The sequence below is a fragment of the Globicephala melas genome, chromosome 14, assembly GCF_963455315.2.
Source record: "Globicephala melas chromosome 14, mGloMel1.2, whole genome shotgun sequence".
Taxonomy (NCBI): domain Eukaryota; kingdom Metazoa; phylum Chordata; class Mammalia; order Artiodactyla; family Delphinidae; genus Globicephala; species Globicephala melas.
Window position 1 is genome coordinate 11486830 of NC_083327.1, and position 25659 is coordinate 11512488.

General features: G+C 41.6%; 1 protein-coding gene across 1 annotated transcript in view; it reads right to left on the reverse strand.

The window, feature by feature from the left end:
- Positions 1–415: 415 nt before the first annotated feature.
- FILIP1 (filamin A interacting protein 1) overlaps positions 416–25659 on the reverse strand; it is a 120143-nt gene continuing 94899 nt past the window's right edge. The window contains exons 5-6 of the mRNA XM_060284003.1: positions 4225–7030; positions 416–790 (exon numbers count right to left, since the gene is read on the reverse strand). Of these exons, the coding sequence (XP_060139986.1) occupies positions 584–790; positions 4225–7030 (3013 nt within the window). The 3' untranslated portion in view covers positions 416–583. The remainder of the gene's footprint in view (positions 791–4224; positions 7031–25659) is intronic.

The window sequence follows — 25659 nt, forward strand, 5'->3', positions numbered from 1 at the left end:
CACATTCAAATTGTTTCCTGAAATCGTCTCAGAGGCTTTTGTTTCTGCAAAACCTTAGAGGTCCAGGCCCTGTGATAACTAGGAGATGGGTTTTGTTTGGGGGGTTTTATTTGTTTGTTTGTTTCCAGCACATGAAGCAAATTTGGAATCTGATAGAGGCCAATGACAGTTGTTAACCTGTTTCCTGTTTCCTCAAAGAGTTTTTGAAAAATCAATTATGGTGGAACAAAGCCTATTATATTTGGTTTACAATTAGGAGCCGGCTTTGGCGAGGCTGTGATCCAGCCCCCATATCTTACTGATTTAACTAATGGGTCCACTTTCTAGAAGCAAAACTGGGTCTAGAAGTCGGGCCCTGCCTCGGGCCCAGCACCCTCCGCAAAGCACACAGCACACGGTAGTTTTGCTGGTTAGTTCTGTTCCCCAGCATCAAAACAAATCCACAAAATAGGAAAGACACGTGGCTATTAGTTGATTATTTTATGAACAAGATATTGAAAACTTAAATTAGTACATGTAGAGAGTTGGCACGAACAGAGGGCAGCAGTAGCATCTGCACGACATACCCCCTCCGCCACTGCCCTCAGCCCTTCCCCCCTCCAGGAGAGGTAGCGCTGCCGGCTGCAGATTTCTTCAGCTCTATTTTCATAGACTGAGTCTCAGCTCGAGGCTCGAATTTGGTCAGATTTCCTGCTCCTGGGGCTGCCACTACTGCCTTTCCTGCTTTCATACCTTTTGACATAGGAATGCGGGTGGGTGTAGGCCGCTGGGATGACCCGTCTTGTCCCGACTGTAAGAGAGAAAATACAGAAACGCAAGGGCAATGTTGGTGAGTTTCCCCCGGAAATGCCATCAGTCTGCGCATAAGCAGGGTTCTTGCCACAGAACTACCCGCAGACGACCCCTCTCCAGATCAGATTATCGTTAACAAGTTGGAGTTGGTGTCTAGTCCACTTCAGTCGCCCCCCTTCCCCTCTCCCGGAACATCTGTGCACCCTTCGTTCTCTTCTCAAGCCCCTGACCTACCTCCTCTACCCTTACTGAAGACAGCCTTCACTCCTACTTCACAGAGAAGCTGCAGGACACCCTGCGTATACTCAGGCATCTTTACTCCTACTGTCCCCCAAATCACCTCACTTGCTTTACATGAAGCAGCTCTCCTTTCCCCTCCTAAGGAGGCCAGATCTTCTCTTTTTTGTATTGTCACTGCTGACCACACCCCCTTTTTTTTTTTTTTTTTTTTTTTTTGCCATGCCGCATGGCATGCAGGACCTTAGTTCCTCGGCCAGGGATGAACCCGTGCCCCCTGCAGTGAAAGCTCGGAGACCTAACCACTGGACTGCCACAGAATTCCCCCACAGCGCCCTTCTTGAGGTGCTCCTAAAACTCTCCTGCTGTGATTTCTTACTTGGGTCTCACCCATCCCCCTCCTGTCTCTGCCGACTCCTTTTCACTCTGGCGCTGGCTCCCGGTTCCAGCTTGCCTGCCTTCTAAATGTGGGTGTCACCATGCTCCATCCTTGGCCCTCTTTTCATTTTTCACATTCACCCTGAGAATCGCCTCAGTTGTCACCCACATGTTGCTGAGTCCCAGGACCTTGAGTCTTCAGTGCTCTCCTTAAATGCAGATCCAGATTTCCAGCCGCGTGCTAGACATTTTCAGTGTCCCTCAGGCATCTCAATTATAACAGGCCCCAAACATTACTTAACTTCTCCCCCAAACAGTAGTCCCCCTGAGTTTCTCATTTTATCCACCTCTACAGCCAAGCCAGAAACCTCAGAGCTGCCCTCTGTACTCAGTTTGTCATGAAATCTTCAATTCCGTCTTCAATATATGTCTGTCCTCATTTTCGCTACCACAGTTCAAGCATACACCATCTCCAGCCTACAGAATTGCAACAGTATCCCCGTCCTCGGCCTCTATTTCCTCCAATTTATCCTTTAAATGGTTTTACAGACATACCTAACACATAAATAATGTAGTTTTAAAAATCATTACCTTGTTTCTGGGTCCCTTTGTCTACTCTCTGAGATTAAATGTCAGTTTCATAAAAAGACCCACACATCTTCAGTATCTGACCCCAGTGTGCCTCTCCTTTTCTGCTCCTGCATTTTGTCTCCAGCCCCAGCCGCTGCAGCGCAAAGGGACAGCTCACCTTCCCCAACGAGCCAGTTCCTCACATCGCCATCACCATCGCCATCGCCGCGCCTGTGCACACGCTGCCCTCTCTCTGCATCTGTGAAGACCTCTTCCCCCGGCGAAGCCTTCTCTGCTTGTTCCTTTGTACATACCCCTCTCACAGAACCACTAAGGAGGTTTCAATCCTGCCTCTCCCACTAAGAAGAACTTCAACACGTCCTCTTTACAGTCGGCACCTAACCCCATGCCTAAAGTGCTGCTAATGGTCAATAAATGTTGAATAAATGCACAAATGAACTAACCACACTATTCGATTTCTAAGAGGGGTATTCCCAAACTTTTTGTTGCCCTTGATCTTATGGGATCTGATATAACTGAAGTATGTGAATCATCATTTAGGCCTTAGAAATCTTAGACAGTTGTTTTGAAATCCTATTTGTGTAGGGGCTTTAGTCAGTAATCCAAAGTGTTGCTGCAGAAGGGAAGCCTAGCTTGACCTGACCCTTAAGATGGGAATAAGATGTTCCAGCAGAAGATCTGCTCTAAATTACAACAATTACACCTCCACTAGCTTTTATAAAAATCCAAGCTACGCTGTGTTGCTTAAATAAAAGCAGCATTGAACCATTTGAGAAGGGTGAGCAGTGCTGAATGCTATTCAGCTCCCATGGAGCCAATAACAAAAAGCTTCACTGGCAAAGCAGTTAGTGAGTAATTCACACTTTGGAGCCTGTCTTGGGTCTATGCTTGTGCACAGAGAATTAAAGTAAATTATAGTGAAGATATGGGAAAATGAGCCACAGTTTCTATACTTAAATAATAAGCTTCCTCTCCTTCTTAAGAGTTTCTAATATATGCTGCAGAATTTATTCAGAGATTGGGAATCATAATTTCTAGTCTATTAGTTTAAACTAATATCTAAGTAGTGCATGTTCTTCTATAATTTCATCTACCAGTTGTCTTCAATAAATGAAGAAAATCACTGGATGTATTTTGAAAAATAGAATTTATTTTTAAGTTCTGGCTTTTATACTTTGGACATGCTTTTTTATAACCCTTCATTTAGCCCCCCAGCTGGTATTAACTAAATATTTATCGAGCACCTGCTCTCTGCACGATACTATTAATACAATGTACTGTTTAGAAATATAAACTCACTTCTTTTTTACTTTAAAAAAACGTTTTGGATATAATAATCTTTTAATCTTACTTTTCGAATAAAGTATGACTATGACCATATGTAAATGTATTTTAAATATTTTAGGTTCTAGAAATATAACCCAGGAATAGTTTATTTATTTATTTATTTTTATTTATTTATTTTTATAAATAAATAAATAAATTTATTTATTTATTTATTTATTTATTTATTTATTTATTTATTTATTTATTTTTATTTTTTGGCTGCATTGGGTCTTAGTTGCTGCAGGCGGGCTTTCTCTAGTTGCGGCGAGGGGCGGCTACTCTTCCTTGCAGTGCGAGGGCTTCTCACTGTGGTGGCTTCTGTTGTTGCGAAGCACGGGCTCTAGGCACGCGGGCTTCAGTAGTTGTGGTGCTCAGGGCTCAGTAGCTGTGGCGCACGGGCTTCGTTGCTCTGCGGCATGAGGGATCTTCCCGGACCAGGGCTCGAACCCGTGTCCCCTGCATTGGCAGGTGGATTCTTAACCACTGCGCCACCAGGGAAGCCCAACCCAGTAACGGTTTTAATTATTTTCTGCATATTGACCATTTCTCCCCAGTCTCCATTTTTCAAAATACTGTAAACATAAAAACCAAATTTTAAACCTCATTATTCCCATATGCTGACACTGCAAGAGGCCATCTTTGCAAGGATTTTTGGAGTCTCCATAATTGATGTGAAAGAAAAATTATCCCTCATAATTGGCGCAAATTCATAAAGTACTAGGCCACTTTTTACTCCTATTTCTTGATGTAGACAGTCCCCTAGGAAACAGCTCGTAGTGGGTTCGGGTGGAGCCGAGGCACGTGCTTTTGCTGTATTTTGGGCACTGCGTTGTTTTCACTCCCCCCGCACAGCCCCGCGCCCCCCGCCTTGGCGTGAACTTTGCAGCCCCCTCTACTCACCACTGACTGGGTTCCTCTGGCCGATGAGGTCGTGACCGGTGTAATGGTGATGGTGCTGGTCACTTTGCTCGCGCCAGGGCGAGGCGAGACGTGGCTCCTGGGAGAGCGAAGGACTGTGCCAGTGGACACCTCCTTCTCCGCGGCCACGCTGACAGGTCGGACAGTAATCACCGGGCTTGCTCCCTCAGCCACAGTCCCAGGGGCGCGCTTAAACTGAGAACCTAAGTGAATGTGAATTTTATTGTCTTCCGTGGTTATGATATTGGCATTGGAGTTGTACTTCCGGACTGGGGCTGGCACAGTCTGCTTCTCCGGGGTGACCTTGAGGACAGTCCTTCCCACGGGCATTTCCTGGGATTCGGAAGGGACGGTGATGTCCGCCGGGGCCGCCGATGTGGACACGGTCATGATCTGAATGGGGGACGTGGGCCTATCCGCAAACGGCCCTCTTCCGCTTTCTGGTGTCTTCTCTCTGGAGAAGGTAGTAATTGTGACTGGGGACATGGCTCGCTCCGCGCTGAGAGTAGCATCTCCGCTTTTCTGTTTCTGAGACATGACATTTGGTGACGGGATAATGGTTATCCTCGGTTTCTGATTCCCTAGGGTGGGAATGACGGTGGTACTGGAAAAAAATTCTTCCGCCGTGGGGCTCGTAATCTCCAAAGTGGCAGTGCTGTTCTCATGGTCCGGCGTCACTCGAATGTGCAGGGGCTGGCCCTGCTTGGGCGAAAGAACCAGCTCTCCTGGGTGCCCCGGGCTGGAACCGGCTCGAGGCCCCTTCTCTTGAGTCACCGGGGGCCCATTCTCCCTTTTCCTCATCCATGGAATCCAAGACTTCCTCATGGTGAGCTCGTTGGCCGCGGGAGGATACCTGTCTAGGACAGAGGAACGTTCCACAGGTTTCTTCAGCCCCACCTGTCGAAGGTTACTCATGATATGGTTTTCTTCTTGAAAGGACTTGCGTATAAACACTGCTGGCGTGTCCTCCTCCGCCGCTTCGCTGCCGACCGCATCCGTCTGGACGCCGGTGGACGTCACGGGGACATCCACCATCCTCCTCCCGTTCACGCTGGGTCGGAGAGCGCGGCTGTACCGCTTGGACAGCTCCAACTCTTTGGTCAGATTGAGGACCTCCTGCCCCATGTTCTTGTTCTTATTTTCTTCTTCCATAAATCTTTGCTGAAGGACAGAATAATCCACTTGGAGCTGAGAAAGCTGATCTTCTTTGTTCATCAATTCATGAATCTTCTCTTTAAGGGCTTGGACTTCTGCTTTTAAGTCTCGACTTTTAGCTTCTTCCAGCCGAAACCTGTGTCTCAGCTCAGCTTCCTGGCTCACCGCCTCACCTTTCTCTATTGCTTTATTCTTGGCGATTTGGTGTTTTATCTCCTCCAGCTGCTGAGAGAGGAAGTTGGCCTTATCCTGCTCGCTTCTAAACTTCTGCTCCAGCTGGCCGTACTCATCTTCCGTCTTCATCAGATCCCCTTCCACCACCTCCAGTTGCTGGAGACGTTTCTTCAGTCTCTCGATTTCAAGTGTTAGCTCCTTAATTTTGTTACCTTCTGGGCAGGTGAGCTCAGGTCCTTTTCGAGACCTTCCTCTTGTTATTTCTCTCTCCACCTCTTCTATCCCATCAAGTCTCTTCTTTAATAAGTCAACACTGCAGCTTAATTCAGAGGATTTTTCTTCTTCACTTTTCAGTTTGCCTATTAACTCATCTCTCTCTTTTGTCAAATTGTATACCTTTTCCTCCATTTCGGATTTCAGTTTTAAAAGCTTCTTACTTTCTTCGATGAGCTTTTCCGTCACATCCATAACCTTGCCTTGTTCCACCTTAAAATTTTTATTGAGTCCATCCACTTTTCTCTCTTCTTGCTTTATTTTTTCCATCATGTTTTTCCTTTCATCAACCAGCATCACGGTAAAGGACTTCAACTTTGTCAGATCGTCTTTCAGGCTTAATTCAGCCTTTTCCAATCGACTTTCAGAACATTCCAGTTCTTTAACCCGACTCTTGACTACCTCCAACTCATTGAGCAGGTCCTTGGTTAAGTTCTTTTCTTTCTCCAGATTTAAATGCAGCTGGGTGCACTCTGATTTACTCTTGCTGAATGCTTCTTCCAACTTCTCCAGTTCAGACATTCTCACCTGTAACTTCTCGACTTCAAGTCTGAGCTCTCGGCTATGGTGCTCCTCCTCCTGCAGCTTCTTCCTCAGCCCCCTGCACTGGGATTCGGTTTTCGTGATCTCCTCATCTTTACCCTCCATCTCAAGTACGCGCTTCCGAAGCTTTTCCACCTCTGCCATGAGACTGGAGTTGCCACATTCCCCTTTGGCAATTTTATCTCTTAGCTCCTGAAGTTCTACTTCTGCCTTTTGAAGATTTTTGTTGGTCTCTTCCAGCTCCTCGATTCGTTGAGTCAAACCAACCAGCCTAAGTCTGAGCTGCCTGTTGTGAGACTCCTGATTGGCCAACTTAGCGCTCATCTCTTCATGCTCCTGGGAAAACCTCGAAGCCTTGTGTTCAAAATCCACTTCCAACTTGAGCAATTTCTGCCTGTCTTCTTTGGATTTAGAAGTGATGGCTTTGAGCTTTTCTTCCTCTTCCCTCAGTCTCTGAGTCAGGTCCTGTACTTTCTGGCTTTGCAGGCCAAGTTGCTCGATATGCATCTGCCTTTCATCCACCAGCATGAGTGCAAAGGACTTGAGTTTCACAAGCTCATCTCTCAGTTTGTTGAGCCGCTTAGCATTTTCCTTTTCTTTGCGGGCTTGGTAAGCCTTTTCTTGTTCAAGGAGTTTTTTCAACCTAGAAAACAAAATATATTAAAACATTCTATTTTATTGCATTAAACTTTATATATTATATCATATATAAATATTTCATATTTAATATTTCATAATTAAAAGATTAGTCCGCAAATAAGTTTCTCTTAGGTATTACATAAAAACAAAATAAAATGCTGTTATAATAAATCCCTTATCAATTACTGCAGGATGAAGGTTTAACAAATAGCCATTAATGAAGCTAATCAGAAGGCAGGATGCTGGCTACCAGTACTGAAGGGTAGCGACTAGAAGGGGGCACGAAGAGGGCTTTTCAGGTACTAGTTTCTGTTTCATAATTTGTGTGCGCAGGGCGTTAGCGATGGGAAAAATAGGATGAATTGTGACAACTTTGCAAAAGATAACGTGGACTTTGTGACTGCTTACTAACTGGTAGGAAGGGAGAGAGAGAGAGAGAAAAACATGACTTCAGTGCTTTGGGTCTGAATAATTGCAAACAGTAATACTTTTAACAGAAACAGGAAAAACAGGTGAGAAAGGGTATTGGCAGATATTGAGAACTGAAGCAACAGCAAGTTGAAAAGTATACCAGACGATAGTTAACAGTACTGTACTGTATACTTAAAATTTTTTAAAGAGGGTAGATCTCATGTTAACTGTTCTTACCATGATTGAGACAAACAAATAAATAAACGTGCCAACACTTAGAAATGTAGTGCTCTGAAAATAAGTCCTATAAATTTTACAGGTCATATACACCTTAACCCATAGCCTTAATGCCTCCCCACTGTCTCTACTCCAGTCCAAGTACTCAACATCTGCTGATAATTCTGCAACAGCCTCCAAACTGGTCCCCTCACAACCTCAGCTGTGCCACTTCCTAGCTGTATGATCTTGGCGAAGTTATATAACCTCTGTGTATCTCACTTTTCTCACTTATAAATTGAGCATCAAAATAGTAGCTAATTCATAAGGTTTGTCTGAGGTGCATATCAGTTAATATATGGAAAGCACGTATAACAGTGCCTGGCCCATAGTAAGTGTAGCTAAAACTACACTTTATATTATAAATGTATAATTGTATTATTATTATGTTTATGTTATCATTATTATTATTACTACTTACTCTCACCCAAATTCTAATATAATCATGTCACTCCTGGTAAATGGAATATTTATAAATGGCATATTTCCTGCCACGTCAATAAACAAAGGGTGTCACAGTCATCAAAAACTGCAGCCCTCCAACGTGAGCCAGTGAGCCCTGAGGAAACTCAGGGCTGAAAAGAATACCTGCCATCTAGCAGCCGTCAGACTGCAGCCACTCCCTGAAGTGAGCCCTGAGGAAACTCAGGATGTGCAAATACAGGATACTGGCCCTAGGTAGCTGAGTTGCCTATCAAAGGAATGATTTCAGTGAGCCCAGACTCTTGCATCTTCCCATACACAGAAAAGCGCTACATTCCTTAACCTGAGATACCTGGTTTTCTTTAATTAACAATAATCTTTTAACGTTCCGACTACCTGCCCTTTTGTTGCAAAACTCCTATATGTCCTGGATCACCCCTCGCCTCCTTGGAGCAGTTTCTCAGTTATCTGAAACGCTGTCTCGGGGCTGTAGTCCACATTTTGCCCCCAGTAAAGCTTAATTTGCAACTCTCACGTTGTGCATTTTTTTAAGTCAACACTCCCATGGCTTCCTATTGCTTTAAGAATAGAGGCATGAAATCCATAACAAGGCCCAGACTGATGTGATTCCTGACCACCTGGGCAGGTTGAGCTCAAGCTGATCTCACCTGTTATCTAAGCTCCACACATTCCTCAAATATGCTGGACCCTCTGCTTAGAAGTACCTCCCTGCTCTTCCTTTCTCTCTGACACACACACACACACACACGTGAACATATCTGGTTGACTTTTTATCCTTTGAGTCTCACTCAAATGTCACTCCCTTCAGGAAGCCTTCCCTGACCAAACTGACTAAGTCAGAGCCTCTTAGAAACTCTCATAATACCCTGCGGTCTTCTTTTTTAACACTTATCAACTTATAAGTTTTTCATGTCTGCCTACCTCTGTTCATGAAAGTTCTGTGAGAGTGGGTGCCAGGTCCTTGTTCACCCCCTAGCACAATGCCTGGCACATAGGAGGTGCTCAAGAAATATTGACTGAATGGATAAATGGAAGAAAGAACAAATAAATAAGCTTGAGCTAGAAATACAGCTCACGCCACCTACACAGGGCTGTGTGAACTAAAGTCCTTACAATGCTGAGCTGAGGATAAATTTTTGTCGAATGTATGTCATGGTTGTTACTAGGCCAGTAATTGGATATTACTAGTGGCTATTAGACAATGAATGTGTCTGATCTCATTAGCAATGCCCTCTCTTAAAGAATATGGTCATCCTAGTCATCAGCTCTGGGAGAAGAGGAGTTTCTCTTAAGTGGGAAACCTCACATGAGAGAGGGAGCCTTCTCTGTGTGGACTGGAAAGATATCCTAATGGTCTGTCTATCCTTAGTTCTGGTGGATGAACAACCTTTTTATCTACCTTTCCAGTCAATTTGGCATTCCACTTTCAGGTGTTTTTTTTCTTCTTCCCCCATATCTAGAAATCCTCTTTTTTTACATTAAACAAGCATTCAGAAGCATTATCATATCATTGTGCAACTATTCACAAAGCATAATGACTATCGCACAAACAATTTTCTAATAGTTACAATTTCACTTTGTGCTTTAAACACTTAATTTACTGTACATTATGGGGCATTTCCATGTAATTATGCTATTGAAGGAGCAAAATAAGAGGATTTCGGTGTTCTGACTGTTATGGTGTACACATTTATCAAAACTCATCAAAATGTATAATTAAAATTGGTGAATTTTGTAATATATAAATTATATCTCAGTTTTAAAATAGATTAAGAAAAATAATATTAAAAGCCCTGCAAAGTGTTCTAAGATGTCAGATAAAGGGAGAAAAGTTGTAAACAAATATAAAAGGGTGGCTTAAAATATGATTGAAAACATAAAATAGCTTATTAATCTTAAGGCAGAAAGAGGTGAAAGCAGAAGTTGTAAAAATAAAGAGAAGACAGCTAACTTTTTCAGGTGGAATTCCGGCTGACGAGAAAACTTGTTCCAGGAAAATAATGTTTCAGGTATGAGAAAACCTTGAGTCCTAATATTATTTCAAGAGGCTCGTAAAAGCCCACTCCAAACTCAAGTATTTACTAATACTTAATTTTTTTAAAAATAAAGGATAGGAAGAAAGGTCTTTTGATAATAAAACATTTTATTTACCAACTATCTGTTATATCCAAGGCTGTGTATTTTATTATTTCATTTCATTTTCATAACAACACTTGAGCAAGGCATTACTATGCCATTTTATAAATAAGGGAGTCGTTTGCCCTAATCATGGGAACTGGACTAAGAAGGGGCAGGTTGGGATTTTGGACCAGATCTGTTTGACCACAGTGTGCTTTTAACAATGTTATTTCTCAAACAGGTATTGCTTGAACAGCTGAAATTCACAAGACTTTGTGTTTGTTTAGGTTAACTTCATCTTACTTGATTCACCTATCCTTCTGGAACTGTCAAGATCCTCCTTGGACTGTTTTGTCACCCAATATATCAGTTTATATATAGCATTGTGTCAATGGTAACACAACCCCAGTGATTAACAGAAAGACAGGTCAATGTACAGAGCCCTTCAAATACAGTCAAGCTCTCCCTGCTGCTGACTTCAACCCATTCAGCAGCAGGGACGTTGTCATCAGTCACCCATGAGCCCGCGGGGCTGTTAGTCATTATCTCTCTGAGCTCCCAGCCCTCCCTTGCACCTGTTCCAACCACATCCTCCTCACATCAGTCAACTACAACCAAATTCTTCCAGATGCTTGGGCCCCAGATCGAGAGTCATCCTTGAATTCTGTCCTTCTCTCACAAGCCCACATTCAGTTCTTCAATAAATCTTGTCAACTCTACCTTCAAAATACATCTCGAATCCAATTACTTCTCATCCCGCTATTGCTCTTACCCTGGCCCATGCCACCGTCATCCCTTATCTGTATTATTGCAATAGCGACCTAACCTGACTCTCAACTTCCACTTTTGCTCACCCTCATCTGTCCTCTGCCCAGGAGCCAGCGTGATTTAAAAAGGGTGAATCAGCTCGGTGCTTTGTGACCGCCTGGAGGGGTGGGATAGGGAGGGTGGGAGGGAGGCTGACGCAAGAGGGAAGAGATATAGGAACATATGTATATGTATAACTGATTCACTTTGTGAATAGAGCAGAAACTAACACACCATTGTAAAGCAATTATACTCTAATAAAGATGTAAAAATAAATAAATAAATAAAAAGGGTGAATCAGATCCCGTCATTCCTCGGCTCCAAGCCCAAATCATCACAATGGCCTAAAAGGCCCCACGTTATCACTCTTTTCCTCCTACTTCTGTGACTTTATCTCTTAAAACTCCTTCTTTTATCCTTGAGATCTTCTACTAGATCACTGCTTCATTTCCTTCAAGTCTTTGTACAATCATCCCCTCTCAGGGAGGCCTGCTTTGCCAACCTTATTTGTCTTGTGCATTTCATGGTAGAACTTCCTATTTTCTTCTGCTGTCTTTTTCTCCAGAGCACTTATTACCATCTAATACACTATACATTTTACTTATTCTTTTTTTTTAATTGACTGTCGTTCTTCTCTAAACTGTAAACACCTTGATAGGTGGGTTTTTGTGTATTTTATTCACTGCTGCAGCCGCAGCACCTAGAATGTGGCCGATGGTGAGCTCTTTCCACGTTTGTTGAAGATGATCGCAAAAGGCCATCTCAAAAGTCTTGCTGCAATTCGAATGTGCTCGGCCAAATCCTTAACTTCTTTGTGCCTCTGTTGTGAAGACTAAAGCAAACAGCCTCTGTAAAGTGCTTAGACAGTGGCCAGCCCACAGAATGTTCTCAGTAAATGCCATCCGCCAGTGCTGTCGGTCACACCTCTTCTTGTTTACTCATTTGACAATCATTTACTGAACACTTACTTTGTGCGGGGGCACTCTGCTAGGCATATAAAGTTAAAAAAAGACACAGTTCTTGCCCCTAAGGCATTTACTCTCTAAAGATGAGAACAATTAAACCAATACAGAGAACAAAGACATGCAGAGGAAGCATCTACCTCTGTGGGAAACCAGAGGAAGGGCAGCTAAGTCATATCAGGGGAGTGTAGTCAGGGAGGCTTCTAGGAGGAGGTGACTCTTAACCTGCATATTAAAAGCTAAGTAGGAGCTAAGTAAGTAGAGAAGGCAGGGAAAGGACCCTCTAGACCAGGGGTTAGCAGTATTGTCTGTGGGCCAAATCTAGATCAAGGCCAGTATCTGGACAGTCCTAGAGCTAAAAATTGTTCTTACATTTTTAAAGGCTTGTAAAACATAACGAAGAAGAGGAGGCAGACACTGTAAGTGGCCTGCAAAGCCTAAAATAGGAGTGTAGTGGAAACAGCACGTAAAAGCACAGAACTGGGAAATAGACCCCAAAGGTAACTCAACTACAGTGAAGGGTACCTGTGGGAACAGTGGAAGGAAAGGAGGTTGGAAAGGAAGGCCAAGAAAACAAAGCCCCCAGCGGGCTAAGAGGATGACTCTGAACTTGGGATTCAGAATATGAGGAAGTTCGACAGGTGTGGAGAAGCTGGAGATCAGTTAGGAGCTCCTGAGAAAGCAAGAGTTGAGAAACGGAGTCTGAACTAAGGTTATGTCATTGAATAAAAAGAGAAGGGGGTTCACATGGTGATATTCAGGAGACAGAAGTCATAGGGTTTGGTAACAGACTGAGTGAGGATGGAGAGGGAGAAATTTGGACAGACTCCACTGCTTCTGGACAGAGTTATTTGTTGGCTGTCAGTGCTTATCACATATAGGCTAAGAGAAGAGAAACAGCCTTGGAGGGGATGATCATGATGCTCCAAAAAAGGTACATCGGGGCTTCCCTGCTGGTGCAACTGTTAAGAATCTGCCTGCCAATGCAAGGGACACGGGTTCAAGCCCTGGTCCAGGAAGATCCCACGTGCCGCAGAGCAACTAAGCCTGTGCGCCGCAACTACTGAGCCTGCGCTCTAGAGCCCACGTGCCACAACTACTGAGCCCGTGTGACACAACTACTGAAGCCTGCGTGCCTAGAGCCCATGCTCCGCAACAAGAGAAGCCACCGCAGTGAGAAGCCCGCACACCGCAGGGGAGAGTAGCCCCCGCTCGCCGCAACTAGAGAAAGCCCGCGTGCAGCAACGAAGACTCAACGCGGCCAAAAACAGAATAAAATTTTAAAAAGGCACGTTGACTCTGAGGTTATTGGAACCTACAAGTGAAGTGCTTATTGGTACCCAGGAGTTTAGGAGATGGATCTGGGCCAAAGTTACAGACTGGGAGTGTCCAGTGACGGGTGCAATCTAAAGCCATGAGAGAGGATGAGATGAGTAAGAGGTGTGAGACATCAGAGAGAAAGAGGACCAAGGATAGGAAAAAGACACTGAGATGAGAAAACATCAAGGCACTTAATGAGAGAGGCTGAGCGGGGAGAGCCAGAGAGTCAGGAGGGAGTCCACGCAACAGTGGATTTGCAGACCCCAAGAGGGCAGGAATGGGGCATGTCCATACTGCAATGCTCTGGAGGCACCAAGTGAGAGACAGGAAAATGTTCCTTGTTTTCATTTAAACTCAAATTTAAAGAAAACTTCTTCCATTTGATATGTCAACACGGATATCGACAGCACTTCACTGGAGCAGTTTTAGTGGGGTTAGGGATCAAAATACAAAATAAAGCTTAGCTGAAGAAAAATCAAAGCGGAAAAAAAAAAAAAAATGGAGACAAGTACCTGAGACTAATGATTTGAGATCTTGATTGTGAAAGGAAGGAGAAACAGGGATGTGGACACAGGACACAGGTAGGGCAGGGTCAACATTTTTAACCTCATATGTATATGAGAGATATTAGCATGTTCCCACTTAACTTTAAAGCTCTTTGTTTTTCTTTATAGAAATAGTCCAGTTAATAAATAATGAAAATAATAAATAAAGAAGTAATTATACAATACCACCACTTTGCAATCCCCAATAAAATAATGGGTGTGGGCAATGCTCATTAATGTCTCCCAAAAGAGAGACAGCCAGATACTGTATACATATATATAGACCTCCACCCAAGAAATTTTCTTACCAAAAAAATTGAACCTGAATCAGATCAAGCTTCTATAACCATTAGTTTACAGAAAAGACAGGGGCAAGAAACATACTAAATGACACTGTGATGATGCAATCAGAAAAGTCCAAAATGTAGGGGACTATACCGGATAAAAAACCTAGTTTCTTCAATAAATAAATTCTAAGAAAAAAGAATGGGGGAGGGGAAACTATAGATTAAAAGAAAGTGAGAAGACATACCAACCAATTATAATCTGTTTGGAGTCTCGTTCAAATTATTAAAAATAAGACAATCGGAAAAATTACATTAAGGAATTATTATTAAATTTTAGGTGTGATAAAGGATTTTGACAATATTTTTAAAAGAATCCTTACATTTTAGAAATACATATTGAAATATTTATGAATGAAATGATATGTCTGGAATTTACATTACAGTAATCCAGCAGAGTTAGGATAGATGAAACCAGATTGGTCAAGAGTTGATTAATTGTTGAAGTTAAGTGCTGGGTACATAGGAGATCATTACACTATTCTTTTTATTTTGTAGATGTTTGAAATTTTTCATAATAAGATTTAACCCTCTTTTGTAATGTTTAGCTTTTCTCCACCCACGTCTCAGCTAGTTTGGAGTCTGGTCATATTTTCATTTTCCTTACTCTATGATGTGATTCTCATATTTCCATGATTGTGGGTGAATCTTTCATTCCTTTCCATGTTTATAATTAAGCTTGTTAGCGACTTCTACTTTTTCTTCCTCACTGGGATCTGTTCATTCTTACGCAAACTTATGCTAGAAAAAGCAGCTCATTCTGATCTGTTCCACAGATATTTGTTAATTTAGCTTTCCTTTTAGAGTCTAAAGATAAATTGTTTTGGAGGGGAAAGGGGAAGTGAAAGATTTTTTTAAAACCTCTCCTGGATACCCATCTTTGAGATAAACACCTTCCCTGGAACAGTAGTCAATCCGTGCTCCTGAAGACTCAGGGCCTCGCTGGACTATGTTCATTCTCACTTTTTTTCCTTGAACCATTTCTCCAAATTTCTCAGCATTAGCCCCAGAGCAGCAATCCTCTCTTTGCTTCCCTTGTCACTTGTCACCATTTTAATCCATCAGACCCCATTTGAAACCCTGATGTCATCCTAGGTTTGTTTCTCAGCCAGACCACGCTAAGTTCCCTTCTCACTGTTTCCTTCCCCTCCACTCTTTTTGTACTTCTTCAGCTCTCCCTGTGTGTATGCCTCTCTGTTAAGAGAAAAGGCAGGTTAAAACTAGCAAGGGCATGAGAGTGATTAGAGATGAATGAACCTCAAAAGAGTTAAGCTTTCCTGCAGTTTGAAACCTTGAATCACAATGCATTTTTTCCCAACTAGAGCATATAGTAGAGAACTAAGCAGCTCGGTAACATGATAGGACATGGTTTTACCAGATGACCCAGGAAGAAGTGTTACTCTTTCATAAATCACCTCAGTTCCTCAAGATGGTGACTATTATAATGATTATGCAGAATTAATCTAATGTCCCCAACATACTGTGCAGGGCGGGGATTAGGGTGAAGTGGAGGAGACTGGGTTGTGCAGCTGCAGATTCAGGTCCTGTTCTCATTTGAAATTTTGATATATCTGTTCATCATGGATTTTTTTGCATTAATTTTAATTTTTAAAAATAGTGCATTAAAAATATTACGTATCTTGATTACTGAGTTTTTTGGCATCCCCTTAAATTTTGCGCCCAAGGCTGAGAGTCTCATTCGCCTCACCCTAGTCCCAGCCCTGGGCACTGAGTGCTAGATAACCATATTTTACATATACAGAAATGGTGGGTCCTTTATCACAGGGCACAGACTTTTTTGAGCTTTGTTTCTGTTTTGTGTTTCTTAGTAGTGGGGATGAGTTTACAAAGCCCTTGTGCACTTTTTTCTTTTCCCCTATTGTGAAGACCAGCAGTATTGTAGGGTCCCTATCTGATCTCAAACTTGTATCACTATCCCACTGTGGTGGGATGGGGCCTAGCTCACCTATTCTCATGAAAAAGAACTTGGTGATAAAAATTAAAAGAAAAGAAAAGAAGTAAACTTTTTGCTAGCGCCTTTTATGAACTGCTTTTATGTCACAAGAGAAGACCCTGAACTTATACACATGATTTCATGTTATAAAACTATACCCTATAAATGTATAAATAATCCAGTAATCTCACTACATTCAATTCAAGAGTATAATCCAAGTAATTCAAATAGCATTCACGCACCTCTCAAGCAGATTATTACAAATGAAGGTTCACTCTCCAGATTTTGAGAGGATTATGTATAATTCTGCTGTAGAATAGGTAACTTGAGGTCTAGTTGTGAAAAATTATAAAACAAGGATATGCATTATGACTCCTCTCTGGGTTAGCCCAACAACAGACAATAAACTAAGCTGATTATGAAACTTAACTGATAGTAATCTATCTTTAAAAGGCACATCTGGCAGCAACTGAAAGCCGTGAAAATCTCGTGGCTGATAATAAATTATTCTTCTTGGAGACTGTGAGATTTCCTACTACCAGGTGAGCTCACGCTCAGTGCTTGCCACGATTTGGTAGCAACCAGACTCCACGGTGAAATACAAATTTAGTCTTCATGAAAATCTAGTAACATGCTAATTTAAATTTACGAATGCTAAATTCAGAAATAAATCACTTACTCTACTACTAGTAAATTGCTCTCAGTCATCGGAGAAATTAAAGTCTGGGGAATTGTTTGTTTTTCACCTAAAACCATTGAAACAACTATTTTTTCCCTGATAGTTTGCTGCCCAACAGGAGACCCTTATCTGAGAATCACTATTTGAGAACAAGCTCTCTAATCAAACACTCTAGTATGAAGCTTCCCGACTCATACAGAATATAGCCATGATTCATTAATTCACTCACTAATTCAACAAGGATGGGTTGAACACTCTACCATTGTTAAATAATGTACTACGTGCTTGGAATTTAAAAAAATTGCAATCCTTTGTAAAAGGTGCTATTTATGCTTTAAATATATGCTACTCCATCCAAGGGTGGAGATGTGATTGGAGGAAGTAATTGCTCAAAGCTTTTGTAACTGTTTTTCCCAGTAGTGTTCCCCCGCTGTCAGGGGGTAGCCCATATGGCCCCTCTGGGAGGCCTAGATAGGGGTTGCCCTCCTTCTTAGGGAACGAGGCCCGTGCAGGGGTGCCTGGCTTGATACGCTGAAGGAAGACTGGATTTCAGCCCCAGTTCTTCCTGGTCAGGGGCTACTACCTGCACAACCACACCCCATGGTCCCACGGGCTCTTTTTTCTCATCCTTTGGGTTTCAGTTCACATGTCTTCTCCCCAGAGAGGCATTCTCTGATTAGCCTATTGAAAACAGCTTCCCCAGCCGCACGCCATCATGGTACCATATTTATTTCTTTTACTGCACTTTCACTGTCTGAAATGATCTGGTTCATTCATTCGTGTACTTAGGTATTGTCTGTCTTTCCACCTCTGCACAGAAGAAAAACGCCATAAGAGCAGAGTCCAGCCCTGAACACCAGCCCCGCCCCCCACCAGCACAGTGCCTAACATACAGTAGGTGCTCAATCAGTATTTGTTCGATGAATGAATAAGCAAAGTCATCCAGATGAAGAATGGGGAAAATGCGGTGCCACGTAAAGGGAAAAGGGTGTGCAGATGCAAGAACACAGGACGTCACTCAGAGCAGCAGTCAACCTCAGGGCACGCGGTAGGAGGTGGGACAATGTCAAGAGGTAAGGCTCCAGTGGAAGGTGGAGGTCAGATCGTCAAGCAGTTTGGATGTCATCCCAAGGAGTCAGGCACCTCCTGAGGATTATACCAAGTTCTCGAAGGACTTTAAGGACGGCGATAATATACAATTTCAATATTAGGACAGTCTGATGACAACATGGTATATGGACTACAGAAAGGGGAGGCTGGAGGCAGGGAGACCCATTATGTAAGTGTTGAAATTTTCCCATGCCAAAAAAAAAAAAAAAAAGACAAAACTAAGATCACATTGCAACATGAGAAAAGGAGATTATAGGAATAGTTAGGGTGTAGAATTGTCTGGTTTGGGTGAAGGTTAAGGTAGAAAGAATTAGATGGGATTATTCCTGCATTTTGATACGGGTGAGTGTGTGAATGGTAATCTCTCCTTGACCACACTGGCTTCAGTAGCACCACAATCTAGCCAGCTGATCTAACTGGTACCACGGGGAATCTTAGTATGTTATGATGGACCCATTGCCCTGTTTTTTTCTCAAGGCTCCACTGACTTGAGCTGAGGGCAAAACTATCTTTGTGAAAAAGTCAACTGAATCAGCATGGGCAAGACAAGTTTTTTACGACTTTTTGAAGTGTTCTCTTTTAGATCTCACTTTTCTTCAGCTTTGAAAAAATATATATAGTTTTCTCTTATAAACTTGTAAGGGATGCAAATTAGGGCTCCAGACCTCTTGGTTAGAAAGTGTTTTTGAATAGGGACCTTGATTCACTCTATGAGATCAATGTTATATACAGCTGTAGAAAAAAAAAATTGTTATTGAAGTTACTAAAGTACCAAGCCATTAACGTGTATATTGTATTACTTAATAACATAAAATTCTATACTTCTCATTATTATCCTTTGTACTAGGCATTGTTGTAACCAACTCCTTCTAGCCTCAGGTTTGCTTTAGTCAATAGGAGGCACTGGCAGGAGATCGGAGAATGTGGTATTAATTCCCTCTTGAGACTGGGATAGTTGGCTTCCTTCTTCTACTAACGGCCACAGTCCCTGTTCGAGGCCCTCTCCTATAGATACAGTTACGCCTGAGGGTTCTGGTAACTACTGCCTCCATCCAAGTTAATGGGTAGTAAGAGGTACACACTCTCACATTCCAACCCGCCTCCCGTCCCCCCAGGGAACTGCAGGGTCCCTTATTAGCTTCTCTCTACTCTACCTGCACATTTATAAAGCTATCAGATTACCCTGTTTGAAGCCTCTGGGTTTCGTTTCGTTTTGTTTTGTTCCTGTGACCTTGAATGATACACTGCATCTTGACCAGCTCTTACAATATGTAAATTGCAGGGCTAGGGGCCACTCCCCTTCTCTACAACCAACACAAAACTGGATGGTTCATGATTTCTCCTAAGACAGACTTAGAACTTGGGACAATAGGACAAATCCTCAGCAACATGGATGGACCTAGACATTTTCATACTGAGTGAAAGACAAATATATCGCTTATGTGTGGAATCTAAAAAACAGGGGGTACAAACGAACTTTTTTACAAAACAGGAGTAGAGTCACGGATGTAGAAAGCAATCTTATGGTTACCAGGGGATAAGGGGGGGGGAGTATACATTGGGACATTGGGACTGACATATACACACTACTCGATATAAAATAGATAACTAATAAGAACCTGCTGCAGAGCACAGGGAACTCTACTCAATACTCTGTAATGGCCTATATGGGGAAAGAATCTTAAAAAAAAAAGGAGTGAATATATGTTTATATATAACTGATTCACTGTGCTGTACACCTGAAACTAACACAACACTGTAAATCAACTACACTCCAATAAACATTTAAAAATAAAAAGTAAATAGGACAAATCCAAGAAGAGAGGAGCCACAGAGAGCAGTGGTCAATAGTGGGTCAATGAAGAGTTGAGGAAAAAGAAGAATGACCGGTGATAGCACGCGTACACATTGCTAAGGATGGAGAACAGGAACAAGAATGAAAAGGAAGCTGAAGCAAGAAGCGGGAGGCAGAGTGGTGCCCCTCGTCACTGGGGCCAGATACGGACCAGACCCCAGGGGGTCTCATCTGTTCCTGCCCTAAGGCTGGGCAGCAGGGAAGGGACTTGCCTTGGATCCCAGCGCAACGATCTTGAAGCCTAGCTCTTTACCCTTTACATTTTGTACTGCAGATTCTTTAGAGCTAGAGAATTTCTGGTTGATAAAGGAGAAAGACCACAAATACTGAAAACTGAATGGGAAGATTCAGGAAAATAAAAAAGGATAATTCCTGATCGAGGACCAAATATGAAATCATGGGTAGTAATTTGTGTATGTGATCAATGTAACTCTATGTAACTCTACGCAACTCTGTGTAACTCAATCATGCCAATAATTTTCATTGACAGAAAATAAATGTATTTTGGGGGGCACTTGTCATTTCAAAGCTGACCCTCTGTTCAGTGTAGTAGTTCTGAGCACATGCTCTAGAGCCAGACCATCTGGTTTGAGTCCAGTTCTGCCCCCTCCTAACTTGAGTAAGTTTCTTAATTTATATTTCTTCCTCAGTTTCCTTCTCTATCAAAGTGGGATAATAGTATCTGTGCACAGGGTTGTTGTCAGAATCACAGAATTATTATATGTAAAAGGATAAGTACTCAATAAATGTTAGATACTACTAGCAATAATGCTAAATTGAAATTTACTGCCAATCTGTATCTTTCCCCTCCAACAGAACGAATTCTTCAAACACAGTGGCGGGGGGAGGGTGTTGGTGCATCTACTGGTGCAGTGGGAAAGATCACTTCATTCTTGAAACTTGAAACTGTTGTTGTTTGCAGGCCTGGATGAGTAATTTCTACCCACAATAATATACCGTTTATTGTGTTTTCCTATTTCCTGAGTTGTTCAAAATACTATTCAAACACCCTCAGATCGATCAGATGAATATTTGTAAAACAGTAGAAAGAAGATATCATTCTTTCCCTTTGATGTTGTTTACGAAGAATCAGCCAGGTGCATACATTTACTGAATGATTTTCAGGAGGAACAGAAAAAGCCATGAAGCAGAGAAGTTTGTCACCTAACTGTGTGGCCTTGGGCTCTTTATTCCAGCTGGCCCCCTCACCTTCCCTCGCTCAATCCCAAAGACCTCTCCCATCCCCAAAGAAGGTGTCACCAAGGTGTATCACACCTAATGATGCGATGCTCCATCTAGGTAACACTGTGCTTTATCACAGGAAACGCTCGCCCTCAGACAATAAGCTAAGCGAAGTGATTTCCCAGGGAAGCCAGAGAGTAGGGAGGGTCTTCTGAGGCAGGCGGGTTTTGAGGGTCCCTGCGACCACAGTGTGACGGGTCCTCCCACAGGCCTGGGTAGAGGTCTCTCCTGTGTTCACTCAGAACACAGGAGGGAGGAATGGCAGCATGAATCAGATTTCCTGAGACGATTCAAACAAGCTGAAGACAATCCATGAAGGTACAAATATACCCCATTTTACTCTGTGCATGGATTTATAGAGTGCTGGGCAAAAGTCACATTCTAAGCTTATAAATTATGGGAACTCATAATATAAAAACATATCCTGTTGTAAAGCCTTTTATTAAGATACTATGAATCTGTCTCTTGGGCACATCTATTTTCATAAATAAGATTTGTTTAAAATAATACAGACATGAAATAAGTAGTGAATTAACTTAAGTACATAAATCACTGAGAGCAGTGCATTCGCTTGCATTTATTTACTCAGAAAAACAGCCCCCTCCCTTTTTAAAATGGCAGTAGAATTTATTGCCGTTGTATCTAAAGGTCTTTTTTTAAAAGCTTTTAAATATAAGCATATGTGAAATTTCACTAAATACTTTAAAAATTATGTTGACGTTTATCTAATAATCACTTTACCCAGTTTTTAAATAACTTTAAAGCTAATTTTAAAAAGTCAAAATAATAAGTAAAACTCCAAAACCCCAGACTTAATTTTGTATTGATCCTGACTATTGTTGACCAAGAGAAAAAAGAAATGTGCACGCGCCCTTCTGTCGTGGAAAGGATATTTGGTTTTACAAGCAAACAGAAGTTCATCCAGTCACATGGAATTAAGAATACAGGCAGATCAATGTAGTGAACCCAAGATTTTCATCACAGTTGAACTCGAGATTTTTGTCACTTTAAACACAGAAACAAAATATTAACAATCAATGTTACACAAAATTAAATCTACACAAATGAAAACCATACCATCTGCCCTTATGTTCAAATTTCTGTACAACAGGTCATATGAATCTGAAATCACGCTATAAAAATTAGATTTTGGCCAAGTGAAGTTCTTTTGTGAAAGACTTACACTACCCTCCAGCCCTACTGAGCACTAAATACTAGTTATTTATTTTATATACTCCGCTAAATTCAGACAATGTTTTTGGCAGTTTGAAAAACTACTAAAGTTGAACTTTTTACACAATTGTTTAACACAGTCCAAATTTTAATGCCATTTACACTTTAAAATAAAACCTCCTGTCTGCTTTGTTATTCTTGTTATCACTGCCACACTGACTGTTTCAGAACAAAAACGGCTTTCTTTAGATCACTGTACAATCTAATTCATTGCCAACTTTTACAAGCCTTCTCTGCATATGCAAAGAGAGATCTGCAGAAAATCCACATAACAATAACAAAAACTTTGAAAATAATATTTTCACCTCGAATTAGTTTTTCGCTCACCAAGAAATCATAAGTTAGAAGAGACATTTACAGCACATGGAAAGGTTGTTAAAAGCCTTCAGAACATATTAGTAGGACTGCTGGCAGCAAGATAAGAGATTTTTCCGTTCTTATACAAACTCCCCAAGTTTCTGTAGGATGAGATTACTGTTCCCCTCCATAGAAAAACAGGAGCACGCTTCATACCGCAAGTCGCATCTTGGCCAGTTCCAATCAAGAAGTCTGAGGTATTAAGGAAAGTCACAGTACGCTGGTCATTATCAAGGGTTGTCACCGTCCACACTCAGTAAAACCTGTAGCCGAAAGTTGAAAGGTTGTCGAGTCCTTACAGCCCTGGTCAGATTAGTCAAGTCTATACAAATGTCCAAACTCAGCTTCCAAGATGCTCTTTGCAACCACACTAAGAAATGAGTTTACTGCCAAGTAAGCCTATGAACAAATGAAGTGCGCATGGACCAAAGTAACTAGCTTTGCTTAAATCAAAACAGATCTTGACTTCCTTACCTTAATACTAGGAAGCATGGTAGCTTCTGTTTTTGTTTTTGTTTTTTATAAGGGGGTACTGAAGTTTGTTCAACAGCAGCGGGCCCTGCTCAGCCCCCTACTCCACAGGGAATTAACCGTCACATTCCAGCCCTGTCATCAGAACAATGAAAGGTGAATGTTGTGCAAAACAGCTCGGGACCACTAACTGGTGATGTCATTCCTCCCTTCCACGGTTCATTATTGTGCAGATTTACTTCGGTCCGTGAAAAGGGGTGGAGCTGCCCAGGACGGGAAGAGAAGGCAGCTCTTAAGAATGGGAATTACGCCCTACACTGAGGAAAATGCGCTTGGGGAGGGGGTTGAAGTTGGGGAGAAGGAAAAAGTTAAAGAAAAGATATGCATAAAATGTCAGATGGGCCTCACTCCTGATTTCTGATTTTTCAAACTAGTTAAATTCCATACAGATCTATTCAACGCATGCTGGAATTGAACTAAATAGGGATCCCACTAGAGCCTTATCTACGATTCAGCCAACAGGAGGAGATTCACGTTTCAAGCAAAGTGCCAGTTAATTTACATGTTATCTAAATGAAAACACTACAGCTTGGGCCAAAGAATGCCAAGTACCCATTAGTTTAAGGATCATTGTGTCTTAAAAAAAAATTTTTTTTTACCTGAATTTGTTTCTTTCCTAAAAGTGTTTTTCTCTCTCCTCTTTCTTTTATTCCCTCTTCTTTCTTTCTTTTTTCCTTGTTTCCTTTCTTTTCTTTCCTGAGTCTGTGAGTGAGTGATAATTCAGCCAAAAAACCGTTAGGTAACTTAAAAGTTCCAGTATAAATTTTTCTAACCCATATGTATAGAATTTGTATATCATTTGTGTTAAATTCTGTTTTAATTATAGAATAAAAGCATATTACCAGGTAAATTAGTCAAATTAACTTTGAAGTTAACAGAATGAAATGTTTGCAGAGCATTTTTTTAAAAAATAATTTTATTTATTTTTGGCTGTGTTGGGTCTTCGTTGCTGCGTGTGGGCTTTCTCTAGTCGCAGCGAGTGGGGGCTACTCTTCGTTGCAGGCTTCTCATTGTGGTGGCTTCTCTTGTTGCGGAGCACGGACTCTAGGCACGCGGGCTTCAGTAGTTGTGGCACACGGGCTTCAGTAGTTGTGGCTCGCGGGCTCTAGAGAGCAGGCTCAGTAGTTGTGGCGCACGGGCTCAGTTGCTCCACGGCATGTGGGATCTTCCCTGACCAGGGCTCGAACCCGTGTCCCCTGCATTGGTAGGCAGATTCTTAACCACTGTGCCCTCAGGGAAGTCGCTGCAGAGCATTTTAAAGTCCTCAGATAACTTTTATATTATATTTAAGCTATTATGTTATGGCATACAAAAATACGAAAGAAAAATAAGTTAAAGATAAATGCTTTCTTACCTCCCTAATGTTCAATCATGCCTTTTGCTTTAAGAACATGTCTATCTTCTTAACAGCATGAAATAAGTATAATGATTAGTGCATGTTGCAGGGTCGCAGCTCTGAATAAATGTGTTTTGATTATCGAGTTATTTTGGTAAAAGTTACATAAAGCAACATTCATGGTTAAGGTAAAATTACAGATATTGAACCAATTAGGTCTTGTTTATGTTTTTTTTTTTTAAATTTTTTTGGAGGGTTTTTCCCAACTGTTTTAATATAGATGATGGGAAAAACTGAAATTCAAGAAGGAAAGAAACTGTGGCCGTCACCTGTTGTACGCAAGTTCGAGTGAGTGTTGCAGAAAGGGCTTCTTGGCAATTGATAGACCCAAGATTGAATCTTGGCTTGACATCTACCTACTAAGAATATGTTTTATAACTCCTCTGGCTTCCGTTTATCCAGCTGTATAACAGAGATATGGATTCTAACTTACAGGGTTATTATGAGAATTAGATAAGACAATGTGAGTCAAGGCCACAGAACCTGGCAATAGATAATTAATAATATGCTTATGCACAGTTTATTCATTTTGAGAATAGTAGGCACTTGGCAAAAAATACAAATTTGTGGTCTCAATTTGACACAGACAGTACAAATCCATGCTGCAAAAGGAAATGAAGGAGTCAAGATTGATTATATAGTCAAGTGGCATCTTGCATTCAGTCTGCTTCTAGTTATTCAAGCTTGAGTTATAATCCCAGGGAGTCATTGATTATGTTCAAAACCATATCAGATCAATATTTAGAGACAAATGATAATAGGAAAGTTTTATCACCTTTGAAAAATCATTAAAACAAATGCCATAAATGGCAATCACAGAAGTGTCTTTTTTCTTCCCTGCTTAATACCACTAAATAGTTACATTCAAAATTAATTTAAAGCCCTACTATTAAGACTCGCCTAAAATAGTTGTATTTATCATAATTAATTAAGGTTCCCTGGACAAATGACATTATTTATTGAAGCCTCTTGGAACTGAGAAGAAATGTTTAAATGGGCAATAGAACCCTCTTTAGAGTCACAGTAGCTAGGAACATCCCAGTATTGGA